Consider the following 14,764-nt stretch of genomic DNA (forward strand, 5'->3'; position numbering starts at 1 on the left):
AATCCACAATAACAGTCATTATTCTTGACTTCTGATTTTAAAACTAGTTATCTATCAATTTCTTGTGCGCTGTGTGATGAAACATTTATATGGTTTCCCAAAATTCATAACAGCCCTCCAAGGGAAACCATAACTATGTGGCCCGCGACAAAAATGTGCTTGACACCCCTGCTGTAAACCAATCAAATAACCACACGATAAGTTTTTTTTTAATCCTTGTAAATAAAGGCCTCCCCTCAAATAAACACATCTGCAGTTAGAAACTGAAAAAAAGTTATGTTTTGGCAATGCCTACCAAGAATTTCACTGACAGCCACACAGCTAGTTGAACCGTTACAGAAAAATATCCAACCAAAAAAAAAAACAAAAAAGCCTCCTCTGAAATTGACTCGCCCCCCAAATAAACACCTCTGCCGTTGAGCAACACAAAAAAGATCATCTGGGAACTGTTTGACTGGCAGGAGTGTAGCTAGTTTCACGCTTTACTTAAGCATTCCTACAAATTCAAAACCTCCCTTCAAATAGATGCCTCCTTCCACATAAACACCTCTGTAGTAGACAAACATGAAAAAAAAAAAAGTACGTTATTTTGGCATTGTCCAAATGCCTTCAATTCTGTCAGCCAGACAAGTTTCCACACTAGTCCCGCCCTGACATGAGCATTTCTAGAGATTTATGTTATAGATTTCTATAAAAGGTCTCCTCTCAAAAGAGAAGCCTTCTTTAAATAAATGCCTATGGAGATTGGGAAACATGTTATTACAGGAAAAAGTGCGATATTTTCACAGTGTGAATTCAAGCAGTTTTCCGTCGACTGACATCAGTCCGGATAAATCAGGCCCTTTTACAAGTGGTTGTTCGAATAGAGCCCACAAAAAAGATGCCGGCTTCCTATAAACACCTCTGGTGTTCAGAAACAAGACAGTATTTTGACACGAGTGAACACTGACAATTAACTCAATTGATCAAGTGACGGTAGCATGGTTAGCTCCACCCCTTGCACAAGCATTTCTATTCATAAAAGCCTCCCCTCAAATAGACGCCTCCTTCAAATAAACACCTGTGCATTTCAGTAAGAGAGAAAAAGTCTCAGTATTTAGGCACAGTCAATGCAAACAGGTCTACGGTTCTCCTCCCAAATAGACGCCTCCTTCAAATAATGGCCTCTGAAGTTGAGAAAAAAAAAGGTTTTGAATGGCTACAAATAAAAGCCTCCACTCAAATAGACGCCGATAAATAAACTGGCACTGTTTCAAAGCAACAATTATCCGTTGAGCATTGAATCGAAATCTCCAGTCTGGCAGTTCCGCCCATATAAAAAAATGCATTTGAATAAATAAAGACCTTCTCCCAAATAAACTTTTGCACTTAAGACACTCAAATAGACGCCTATAAATAAGCTGGCACTATTTCAAAGCAACAATTATCCGTTGAGCATTGAATCAAAAATCTCCAGTCTGGCAGCTCCGCCCATATAAAAAAAAATGCATTTGAATAAAGAAAGACCTTCTCCCAAATAAACTTTTGCACTTAAGATAGAGGTAGGTACTCTCTGCAGTTGCGTCATTTTGCCCAAGTTAAGATAACGCCGCACAATGAGCTCTGTTCTTTTTGATGTGACTGAATGACTGCCAATGTCGCTCCCGACGGCCACCGATTCCCCCCAAATGAGTCCGTGTGCCTTTTTGGTTATCTTTTCGCTTATTGCGCCGACAGCTTATTGATTGTCTCCCGCCAAAATAAGCTCAGTAATTGTGCGCGTGTAAATAAAAAGCCCCGGTTGTCATTTGGGTGGACCGAGCGGCAACCATTAAAGGATGAAAGCGGCCCGCTTATCTGCACATCACAGGGCCGACTGTTGTCAAGGGTTTGGTCGTTGAGACTTATATGCGATTTGTTTTACAGTAGCGTGACACTCAAGGCTGCCCGGTGACAATTTAGTGAGTCATGCTGGTATTACTTTATAGGCTGAGTTAAAAAAAAAAAAAAAAAGGGGGGGGGGGGGGCCATATGAAATCACTTTATGATACCGTGTTTGTCCAAAATGGAGATTATTTGGTTAATGCGTTTTCTCCTTCAAAGCTTTTTTTTCCCCCCCTTGTTATCAGCGTTCTTCTGTTCCTGCGACAGGTCGTTTGAGGCCGAGATAAATCAGACTGTAAAAAGGAGGTGACTCAAGGTCAGGGCTTAGCTGATTTCTTTTGCGCCCCACCACACTGGCACCTGAATGACATCATTCATATATTTTTTTTTTCTAGACGTCACACCAAAGGAGGCCTACTTTTGCCCGCTCGCATAAATAAACCTGTTTATCAGCGCACACACGACAGTGACACTTATCACCTGTGCTATTTTACTGTCTCCCATTAAGTCCTTTGTCTCTGCGCCGGCTCATATGATACTTTGTCGCGATGGTATTTATGGCATGCCATTCTTGTTTTTTTTTTTTTTTTCTTCGCCCTGTCACTCCAGCAGTGAAAAGGATATGCAGCTGTGTGCTTTGAAAGCGGGTTTAGAGGCAATATAGCTTCAGCCGCGAAGGCACAGCGGGTTGTGTCTGTGTAATTGTGCTCGCAATGTGCTGTCTGATTCCGGTTTCAGCCGAGAGGCCAATATGGAGAACAACATGCACTTTAATTTTCTATTTATTCGCACTACTGGTAGAAAACATGGCCCAAGGAGTGTGACATGTGAGTCCAAAACTTGAACTAGTTAAAAATGATATATGCTTTCAAATCAAACCTTCCTGCAGTGTGCTATGAATAAATATAGTTGACTCAGCCGTAAAGGTTTGCAGGAGATTTTTGAACGTCGTGGTTTACTCGGTGTTACGGTTGTTACACGGACATGAAACCCTGAGCACTCAAGTCCCGAATTATTTGGAAATTCATTATTTTCTCACTTCAACAGCTTCACTGCCTGTCTACAAAGATATTCATTACAAAAACTGGTATGAATGACCAATCATTCATTCATTCATTTTGCGAACCGCTTTATTCTCACAAGGGTCGCGGGGGTGGGGGGGTGCTGGAGCCTATCCCAGCTGTCTTTGGGCAGTAGGCGGGGGACACCCTGAACCGGTTGCCAGCCAATCACAGGGCACACAGAAACGAACAACCATTCGCACTCACAGTCACACCTATAGGGGACAATTTGGAGTGTTCAATCAGCCTGCCATGCATGTTTTTGGAATGTGGGAGGAAACCGGAGTACCCGGAGAAAACCCACACAGCCCCGGGGAAAACATGCAAACTCCATACAGGAAGCCCGGAGCTGGAATTGAACCCGGTACCTCTGCACTGTGAGGTTGACGCGCTAACCACTGGTCCACCGGGCCGCCCATGACCAATTATACAGAGTAAATTTACTTCAGAATGGTGAAACAATGGCTGTCATGCGCGCTTATTCCATTCAAGCATCGCCACAAGTTATTAACTGTCCGTTTCGCCAAAATACGAAATGCCCGCAGCTGCACTGCGCATCTTTTGAATCCTGCTGACTCACACACAAGAATACCCAATAAAAATAATGCATCAATTTTATTGTACGATCGCTACCAATTAAACTGGACGCCACACTGGACGTGTAAACGCCACGGTTGTCACAGAATAAACAAAAAAAGTTAATTAGACATGTGAACATATTTTAAAGTAAAACAAGTGAACTTTTGGTTTTATTTTCTAAAGTAGTTCCAGTGGATAATTTACTATATGTACCATGTGATGAACGGGCGAGCAGTCCGGGGTGCACTTGCCCAAATTCAGCTGTGATAGGCTTCAGTTCATTCACAGCCTTAATGAGCAAAATGGAAGGACGGATGAACGAATAACGCAAATAAATCATCGACATTTGCATTGAGCTATTGATGACAATAAAAGGATACCGATACGTCACATCCCTATCCTGACTACAATCTCACAGGAAGTAGCATTTCTTTGCTTCTGGTGGTTGAAAACAGTAGTTTAAATACAGAATTTGTTGTTGGGGGGAAGTGGGGGAGGGGAGGGGGTGAGGAATCAAATGTGGCATCAGTTGAAGGAGCGAGTGAGTTAATCAGCTCACCGGAGGCACGGAGGAAGAAGCCGGGGGGTGTGGGGGTCAAGTGATGGATTAAGGATGAGTGAGGGAGTCCAGGGTTTGGGGTTAAGGCTGATTTGGGAGAAGGGCGGCCATCCTGTCAAGCATGGAGGAAAAAAAAGTGGCGTCTGGCCTGTGAAGTGTGTGCCGGCGTGCCGGCTGGATTGCCAGAAGAAGAGGAAATGAAAGTCATTAACTGTCAGAGTGGAGCCGGCTTCATGGCCCAAACGGGATTAGACAGTGCATCCGACATTGTTTCTATACATTGCTAGACTTAAAAGTCAAGCACAAAATGGGATTAAAACAAGGGAGGGGCATAAATAACCTTCAACAACTCCCCCCACTCCCTTCTCCCATTTTCTATTTCTTCTCTACCTTCCTTCGCAACCTTTCATGTCTTCCTGGCCATCCCACTCCCAGTAGATGCCTGTGACACATCGCTTTCCCACGTCGATCTTCCGCACACTCATCCCATCATTAAACTGCACAGGTGGGCGACGGCTCCCACGCGGACTTTTATCTATTTCGACACCAAAAAAAAAAAAAAAAAACACGCATCGTTCCGGGCTCAATTGGCGCTTCAAATGATGCAACCTTTTTTCCCCTTAAACTGAACCCTTTCAAACTCCTCGCTCTACACACCCCCACCCCCACCTCCTTCCCATAAAAAAACAAACAAACTGGAGGATTGTTACCATCCCTTAGCATTTTAAGGGTATTATGCACCATGTCCTACTTCAAAGTCAGTCTTAACTTCACTCTTAATTGTCTTCCTCAATTCCCAGCATGCCTTTGGAGTCTGCTGACAACAAGACTTCCCCACTTTCCTTCTCATCCAGCACTCACATCCTCTACTTCCGCACTTCAAGCTTCTTTCCAGTCAAGACCACTTCAAACCATAAGTCAAAAACAAGACCGGGTCCAATCACCTTGGTTGAGTCAGAAACAAGACAGACTGAAAAGACAATTGTTTCTGAGATGAAGTGCTTCTCCGCCCGCCCCCAAAAGAAATTATAATACCAGTCTCAACACCTAAAACCAATCTCAAGTACTGAATCACGGCCTAAAGAGTGGACGAGACTCGCCGAAGTCTATAATTGCTACCGAGCTGGCTTCCATGCAAGTTCTCGCATCAGACGCATAACAGTCGAGCTCCCAATCTGCCAGACAGAGCTTACAGCTGCTGCGGACGTTGCGCATTCAGATAATTAGATTTGCTTTGACGTCAGTCTCTGCCTCTGATACTACCGCCAAACACAACAAATTTGCCAACTTCAAACCACACCCTGCACGGTCCCACGTCAAATATGCAAAAATGACATGTCAGAGCTTGAAAGTATATAAAAAGAGTCTTAAAATTGGTTGACAGACAATCGGCACTTCTATGCGGCAACGAGAATTGAAAGAAAGAACAACTTTGGGGCCTTTCTGTGTGGAATTTTGCATTTTTCATGCTTGTGTGGGTTTTCACCACAGTATACGTCAATCTACAGCCAGATCCCTTGACCAAGGTGCTGACACAAGATCTGGGTTTGGTGCTGCACAGATTGCCTTCCACTGCTCCTTCTGGGATGCAGACAACAAGTGTTGCTTTCCAGTGCCATGAAAAAGTATTTTTCCCACCCCTTCCTAATTTCTGTGTTCTTTGCATATTTTTCACACACAGATTTCAGTTTATCAAAACAATTTTAATATTACACAGAGACAACCCAAGGAAATACAAAATGCAGTTTATACGTGCCAATTTAATTCATTAAGGCACAAAAAAAAAATCTAAACCTACCTGTCCCTACATGAAAAAGTAATTTCCCCCTGAATCTAATAATGGGTTGTGCCATCCTTGGCAGCAATAACTGAAATCAAGCGTTTGCGATAATTGGTGATGAGTCTTTCACATTCCTGTGGAGGAATTTTGGCCCACTGTTCTTCGTGGAAATGCTTCAACTCTGCCATATTGGAGATTTTTCTAGCATGAACTGCCCGTTTAAGGTCACACCACAGCATCTCAATTGGATTCAAATCCAGACTTTGACTTGGCCATTCCAAAACCTTTTTTTTAGGAAAAAAAAAAAACACGCATCGTTCCGGGCTCAATTGGCGCTTCAAATGATGCAACCTTTTTTCCCCTTAAACTGAACCCTTTCAAACTCCTCGCTCTACACACCCCCACCCCCACCTCCTTCCCATAAAAAAACAAACAAACTGGAGGATTGTTACCATCCCTTAGCATTTTAAGGGTATTATGCACCATGTCCTACTTCAAAGTCAGTCTTAACTTCACTCTTAATTGTCTTCCTCAATTCCCAGCATGCCTTTGGAGTCTGCTGACAACAAGACTTCCCCACTTTCCTTCTCATCCAGCACTCACATCCTCTACTTCCGCACTTCAAGCTTCTTTCCAGTCAAGACCACTTCAAACCATAAGTCAAAAACAAGACCGGGTCCAATCACCTTGGTTGAGTCAGAAACAAGACAGACTGAAAAGACAATTGTTTCTGAGATGAAGTGCTTCTCCGCCCGCCCCCAAAAGAAATTATAATACCAGTCTCAACACCTAAAACCAATCTCAAGTACTGAATCACGGCCTAAAGAGTGGACGAGACTCGCCGAAGTCTATAATTGCTACCGAGCTGGCTTCCATGCAAGTTCTCGCATCAGACGCATAACAGTCGAGCTCCCAATCTGCCAGACAGAGCTTACAGCTGCTGCGGACGTTGCGCATTCAGATAATTAGATTTGCTTTGACGTCAGTCTCTGCCTCTGATACTACCGCCAAACACAACAAATTTGCCAACTTCAAACCACACCCTGCACGGTCCCACGTCAAATATGCAAAAATGACATGTCAGAGCTTGAAAGTATATAAAAAGAGTCTTAAAATTGGTTGACAGACAATCGGCACTTCTATGCGGCAACGAGAATTGAAAGAAAGAACAACTTTGGGGCCTTTCTGTGTGGAATTTTGCATTTTTCATGCTTGTGTGGGTTTTCACCACAGTATACGTCAATCTACAGCCAGATCCCTTGACCAAGGTGCTGACACAAGATCTGGGTTTGGTGCTGCACAGATTGCCTTCCACTGCTCCTTCTGGGATGCAGACAACAAGTGTTGCTTTCCAGTGCCATGAAAAAGTATTTTTCCCACCCCTTCCTAATTTCTGTGTTCTTTGCATATTTTTCACACACAGATTTCAGTTTATCAAAACAATTTTAATATTACACAGAGACAACCCAAGGAAATACAAAATGCAGTTTATACGTGCCAATTTAATTCATTAAGGCACAAAAAAAAAATCTAAACCTACCTGTCCCTACATGAAAAAGTAATTTCCCCCTGAATCTAATAATGGGTTGTGCCATCCTTGGCAGCAATAACTGAAATCAAGCGTTTGCGATAATTGGTGATGAGTCTTTCACATTCCTGTGGAGGAATTTTGGCCCACTGTTCTTCGTGGAAATGCTTCAACTCTGCCATATTGGAGATTTTTCTAGCATGAACTGCCCGTTTAAGGTCACACCACAGCATCTCAATTGGATTCAAATCCAGACTTTGACTTGGCCATTCCAAAACCTTTTTTTTAGGGCGGGAGGCATTCAGAGGTGGACTTGCTGGTGTGTTTCGGAACATTGTCCTTCTGCAGGATGCAAGAGTGCTTGAGTTTGAGGGTGCAAACTGATTGTCAGACGTTCTTCTTCAGGATTTTTTTGGTAGACAGCAGAATTCATTGTGCCATCAGTAACAGCAAGTTGTCCTTGTCCTGAGGAAGCAAAGCAGCCACAGACCATCACACTGCTACCATCATGCGTCACTGTTGGCATTGTGTTCTTTTTATAAAATGCTGTGCTATTTGTATGCAGGCCGCACATCTTCCAAAAAGTTAAATTTTTCACTCATCAATCCACAGAATGTTTTTCTAAAAGTCTTGAGGATCATCAAGATGTCTATTGACGAGCCTTTGTGTTCTTTTTGGACAGCAATGGGTTTTGCCAGGGAACTCCCATGGATGCCATTTTTGGCCAGTGTCTTTCTTATGGTAGATTCATGAACACTGACCTGAACTGAGGTCTGGAGTTCTTTGGGTGTGGTTCTAGGTTCTTTTGCAACCTCCTTGGAAGAATTGTCGTTTCACTCTTGGGAGTAATTTTAGCTGGTCGACCACTCCTGGGAATGTTTGCCACTGTTCCCAATTTTCTCCATTTGTGGATAATGGTTCGTTGGAGGCCAGAGTCTTGGAAATGGCTTTGTAACCTTTTCCAGACTGATAGATTTCAATAACGTTTTTCCTAATTTCTTCTTGAATTTCTTCAGATCTTGGCATGATGCGTTTTGTTTCTTGAGATCTTATAGCCTACTTCACTTTGTCTGACAGATTCTATTTATGTGATTTCTTGATTCAACAAATGTAGTTCTAGTGAAATTGAACTCAGCTTTCCCAAAACTGTCATTACTTTGTGATTTAACAAGGGGGGATTGGGGAAATTACCTTTTCACAGTGGGACAGGTAGTTTGGGATTTTTTTTTTTTTCTGTGCCTTAAGTATTTTCACTGTTCTGAAAAGTGCTTTGTTACAGCTGCAGCTGTTGTGAAAGCACTATATAAATAAAGCTGTGTTGTGTGTAATAAATTAAATAGGCATTTCAAAACTGCATTTTGTGTTTCCTTGGGTAGTCTCTGTGTGACACTAAAATTAGTTTGATGAACTGAAACCTTTGCGTGTGATAAATATACAAAGAACACAGAAATCAGGAAGGGGGTAAATGCTATTTCACAGCACTATACAAGTCACGGAAGTGGAGTGCAGTGGAAAGAAAAGCCAAATCCATTTGTCTTAGCCGTAAAATCCATGTGACCACCAAGGTGCACTGTCGTAAATAAGGGTGTTCAGTTCCGTTCCATTGGGACTGGTAAATCCTGATCAGGCTTTTTGTTTTTGTGCCTCAGTGAAGAACTCAGTAAGAACTTTGGAAGACAACATCGGACCCAAAATATGAACACTAGCAGTGAGCGTGTGTGCCTCGTGGTTCGTTGGTTGGGGATTTGAGCCTCTGGCCTTCATGTTTGGCGTTTTCTTGTTCTCTCGATGCTTGTGTGGGTTTTCTCCATGTACTAAAGCTTAATCCCACATTCCACACACTGTAAATTGACCATCGGTGTTCCTGTGAGCGGTTGTTGGTCTCAATATGCCCTGGGACTGTTTACTGACCAGTCCACTGCATACCCAAACTCACCTGTGAAACTTTGCTGTTACACTACTGAACTATCTCGTACAGATCAAGGCTTGCTGTTCTGAACCGGACAATCTCAACTGTACAGCTCGGTGGAAGAACGGCTTTACCGCCTCACTCATCTGGTGTGTTGACCCTCATGCAGCTCCCCTTAGAGGCCATTGTCCCCACCTCCCCCCTTTGTCACCTGCTTTGAAGATCTAGCCTCCATTTCCTCTCGCGGCAGTTGCTTGTGGCCCGGGGTGTGTACACACCAAACAAACTTGAAGCAGAACCCTCTCCCCCACCCTCCAACTCCACCCCCTGTGCTACATGGACTGGCTCAGCTCCCCTCTTTTATCTACTGGCTTTTCCTTGCTGGGTCTGCGTGAGCTGACTTCTTCCTCATGGCCCTGCTTGATAATTGCGGTAAGCTTCCCTCTTGGTTTCGTTTTCCATTGTTCCCCCCCCCCCCCTCCCAAATTCTTGGCTCCGACTCCAGATAAAGGGATGAATACTTCAAAGAGGTCTTGCGGAAGAGTTTAACCCCGAGCCGAGAGGAACAGCACACAATACTGTAATTGAGAGTAGTTAGTGATCACAGGGCTGCGAGCTTCGGCCAGGACAGCGCACACACTCCATTGTTTATGGCGGCAACTGAGGTGGCCAGTAGCCGTTACGACCGCCATAAATAAAAAAAAAAAAAAACCCCCGTAGGCCTCTAAAGTTGTTGAAAAGGATGTGTTTTCATGACTTTGGACAGCAGCGACAAAAGCGGCTCTGTCTCGTCCATACATGCAAATAAAAGAAGCAAAATTATTCCGATGTTTGATTTAGGTACACTTTCTAGTCGTAGTGCGATCTGTGGTGCCGCTGAGTGGGACCTGTCACGTTAATAATATATTCTCCAACTGAGCGAAGGTTCGACCCCATAACCTCTTCTCCGCGAGCCCACTTTCAAAGGTCTTTTTTTAGGGCCAGGAGCCAAGAACGCCCCTGGTCCCGGCTCAGACGTACCAACCTCAAAGGGGACCTCCCGTGAGCCATATAAGGGGTTGACAGGGCAGGATGGGAGAGCCCAACTGGCCCCCGCTTCTGGCAGGGGGTACACGCCAAACCCTGCTGGGTTTTCTGCCAGAGGTCAGCCGACGCACTCTTGCGCAGGGTTCAACAGCTTTTATAAGTGTTGCGTCACGACGTACATCAGCTATGTTGAGTGCCTTGGGTGATGGGAAGCATTAAATTGTGATCAGGCTTGCCTGGTACTTTTTTCACTCCGATTCAAATTGTTTCGTCACCCTGAATAGTTACGGTGCATCGAGTACACACTGCACTGGCCATCTATAGCTGAATAAACAGGGACATTGTCTGTCTTACATTTGATGTTTTATAACCTCATGACCCACATCAGTCTCTTCTAATTCACCCTGTAAAAGATGCGACACATGGACGACCTGCTAACGGTTTATCTATATCCATCGTTGTATCTATTAGTCACGTCACCATAGACCAGTGGTGTCAAACATACGTCCCGCGGACCAGAACCGGCCCCCCACGGAGGATCGATCAGGCCCGCGGGATAATTTAAAAGTGAAAAAAATGCATAAAAGACACGGAATGAATATTTTTAATAAACTGAAATTCATGGATTATCCGCGAGGGGGCCCAATGTTTTATCAGAGTAGAAGACAACATTGTTTTGATCAGAGAAGAAGACAACAGCAGTCTCAGTCTGTCACTTGAGACAGACCCAACACAGCAGTAAAAGCCAGCTACCTAATTGCTAGCTAGCGAAATAGCATTAGCATCAAAGCCGTATTCCGACGGTGACTTTGTTCAACAGATGCATGATGGAGGCGGCTGAACTTGTATGTCCCGAGAAGCGACAAGCTTTTGCCAAGATTAGCCTGACGAGGAATACTATAGCAGAGAGGATTTTGGACCTATCAGCAGATTTAGACAGCCAATTGAAACAGAGTATCAAGTCATTTTGTAAAATATATGTTCATTAAATTTCAACATTTTCCTAATGTTCTTATGCTTCTATATACCAAAACAAAGGAAAGACATGATATTTTGGTTATTTATAACAGAGTATGGTGTAATTTTAATGATCCGGCCCACTTGACATCTACCGAGGCCGTATGCGGCCCACAATGTGAAATGAGTTTGACACCCCTGCCATAGACACCTGCACACTTTACAGTTTATCCAGTACAAGAATCTCATAAAAGCGTATTTTATGTATTAATATGTTCATTATCGCGGTCGTAGTTTGAAGTGGTGAAGCACTGCCTTGAGTTGCTGCTTCCTAATATGATGGTTACCATATTTAGCTGCACGAAAAAAATATTGGGACATGACCCAGTATGAGCCAGTACACTTCTCCAAAGGAGACGTGATGCAATCCCCCCATCCCCCCACAACTCAAGTTAATAGTTTGCAGGTTTCTTAACATGTCTGCGGCTTGCTTTCTTCCAAGAACTCCAAGGATCAAGAATTATCAGCAAACACAAAAAACGCCTCCACCTCAACAGTGACGACAACTTCACTGTATGTGCCGCCAATCGGAAGCAAACACTCGTGGCTCACGCTAATCTGTGCGCGTCTGCATACGTTTGTTGCTGGGATGTAGTGTTTCAGTCCTTGAAAGTGACTTCGGATCTTTGGCCAGGCGAGCTTTAGTCACTGTAAATTGTAAAAACAACAAAACGGTCAACTTTAACTTTGATAACATATGATAAGATAAGATAAGATAAGATAAGAAAACTTTTATTAGTCTCGCAATGGAGAAATTCCCAAATGCTCACATCACTTCCTGTGTTTGTTATTCTTCTCTCGTTCTTGTTTCTTCCCGTAACATCCCCTTGTTAAGGCTTCTACTCTTAGGTTATGGAGGGGAAAAAAACAAGGCAAAAAGGAAAAAGGTGCTTTGCTCACTAAAACAAATCTTGGATATCAAGGTCTCTGCTGCAGTGCTAAGACGTTACATTTGAAACGGCAGGTATTTGTGAGCGTAGAAGTGGCAGTAAAAGTAAAATAGAGTGAAAATAAAATAAAAGTGCCTTCTGAATGCTGATTGACCTTTCAAGTCGTCTGTCGAAGAGCTCCCTCCTCTATGTTAACTGCGATGAGCAATAAAGGCTGCGCATTCAGCAACATCTTTAGTGAACACAACTAATCCTTCTGTTAGTCCAACAATTCAAGTGACTTGCTCATGATTCCTTTTAAATGTATTCTCAGTCGGAACTTCTTTTAGCGGAAGTGCTGCAAAAAAAAAAAAAAATGCTCAAATGAAGTTTCGTGTGTTAAGCTTTCCATTTAAACTCAAGAGGTTTTGTGCATGAGGGTTAGGTTTATATCAGGTAGTGAGTGTACCAAAGTGGCGATAATAGCGGCATCGAAATGGCGACTGACCTATTTAGGTCATCTCTCGAGCTACTTCCTCCATGTCAATGTTTCTCAACCTTCACTGACGGTAGCACACCACCAAACAAGTAGAGGTTTCCACAGTGGAAACGGGTAACGTCTTTAATTCATCATCCAACATTTGGAAATTCAGGCAATGTTTCCCATTGAAATGAATGGGAATGCAATTAATCAGTTGCAGCCCCAAAACAAAATGTTAGTTACTTTATTTTTATTGGTGTGTGTTTAAAATAAATACTGTGGAATAAAGAAGAATGTGGAGATGCAAAAAAATGACATGGTGTCCTTCATGCGTTTGCTAGCCCGTACAGCTAGCCTGAAAATTGGGATAATGCTTTTCTCAACCCCAAAGATGCTTAACAGAAGTTCACACAAACGAAGATACGGTTAGAAAATATACCTTTAGCCTCACTAGCATTGTCATCAGCGAGTTATTGTCCCATGGTTGAATTTGGAACCCGAGACTTGACGGCCGGGACCTGGCTTGGCCCTGCTAGCTAGTCGCCGCTAGCTTCGAAGGACTTCTTTGTGCCTCGCTACAAGGCTCACGTTTTTTTGTTTTCCAACTTGTCATTGTTTCTACACACGTTAAGCATAATTTGATGTTGACAAAAAAAGCGCTATACAAATTTGATTTATTATTCTCACAATCGTACAGAAAGTAGATTTTGCGGCAAACTTACAAACATGAATGCCGTTGTCATGTTTAGCTCTGGCTACCTTTTTTTTACCTTCATTTTTTCAACAGTCATACAATCGGGCAAGGTGCTAACACTATCGCTATCAAGTTTCACGTTGATGTTTATGCAGCGTAAGAAAAAGCACAATTGCGCGTTCACGCCAAGACGAAATCAGTGCCATAGTTTCTCCTCAAAAATGTTGCCCTTGGCTTCTGAGTTTAAATCGTTTGTTCCGTGACTGAGTTTTGCACGCAATTTAGTCGTGTATAATAAACATCGATAAGGAAGTTCTTGTCTCAATGTATTCACAAATATACTTCAGTGTGAAATGCGGGCCTGTTTAGTTGAACACCGGGCTGTTCGTCTGTTGTCTGAATGACAACAGTTAAGGAACAAGCTAATTGTACCTCCTGGAAGTGCATTTATTGTTCCGCCTGCTGCTATATGTCGCTGGCATGGATAGATGAACAAAGCTACATTATTTGTGGTAACAAACCAATCGTTTTTGAACAAATTAAGTGTAATTGGAACATTTCCTGAGACACACCTGATGCTGTTTTCCAGCAGAGGTTTGTAATGACTACTCTAATGAACCTTGATACAGCTGAATGTTTCAGTCAACACACTGATCATTCTGCTAACTCTCCAAGTAGAGTGGCATCTTTGACTGCGGCGTTTGATCGGGCTAAACGCTTATTACGATGGCTTTTAAATGCAATCCCATTCGGATCTGAGGTTTGCTGCTCAAATTACATGCTATCAAAGGGGGGGAGGCACTTGTCTCAGCTTGGGTGCGTGTCGCCACTGACAGGCGCTGTTGAGTGATGTTTTTCTCTGTGCAAGTCTGCAGACGGTCTTTTTTTTTAATACGTTGCTCTCTATAAACTTTTACCTTGTGTGGATTTATTGCACAGAGTGAAGGGCTTCTAAAAGGCGATGTGGTGTGCTGTTAAAAATCATATTAGAGCGAGCCATTTGTTGCACGTCTGTGCATGCGTTGTTCATCCCCGAGGCTTCCAATGGGTTAATCTCGCAAACTATGCAGCGAAAAAGAGAGCGGGGAGAAGGAGGGGTAAAAAAAAAAAAAGCTTTTCAAGTTGATGTAGCAACAGAGGGATTGCAGCGATAATGTTATTGGGGCGGTGGATCAGTTACTTGTGACGCGCCAAAGCCTCGAGGGAGTTGGCGCAAGATTGCTCGCCTTTGATAAGGTCCTGGCCACGCACACTCAACCGCAGTGTTAAAAAGAAAAAGAAACGTCGTCTAAACCCGCCCCCCCGCGATCCCGTTGTGTGCGCCCACGCCGAGCCGAGGTGAGGACTCCACGCGATTCATTTGCGCTACTTTGCAGATTTTTTTTTGTTGTTGCTTTG

General features: G+C 43.3%; 1 protein-coding gene across 4 annotated transcripts in view; it reads left to right on the forward strand.

Annotated features, from left to right (window-relative positions):
• cep112 (centrosomal protein 112) overlaps window positions 1–5,824 on the forward strand; it is a 144,344-nt gene extending 138,520 nt beyond the window's left edge. For all 4 annotated transcript variants that reach the window (XM_019868675.1, XM_019868666.1, XM_019868691.1 and 1 more), the window contains one exon: window positions 4,863–5,824. In XM_019868675.1, the coding sequence (XP_019724234.1) occupies window positions 4,863–5,094 (232 nt within the window). In that variant the 3' untranslated portion in view covers window positions 5,095–5,824. The remainder of the gene's footprint in view (window positions 1–4,862) is intronic.
• Window positions 5,825–14,764: the final 8,940 nt, after the last annotated feature.

The sequence above is a fragment of the Hippocampus comes genome, unplaced genomic scaffold (genome assembly GCF_001891065.2).
Source record: "Hippocampus comes isolate QL1 unplaced genomic scaffold, H_comes_QL1_v1.1 scaffold98, whole genome shotgun sequence".
Classification (NCBI taxonomy): domain Eukaryota; kingdom Metazoa; phylum Chordata; class Actinopteri; order Syngnathiformes; family Syngnathidae; genus Hippocampus; species Hippocampus comes.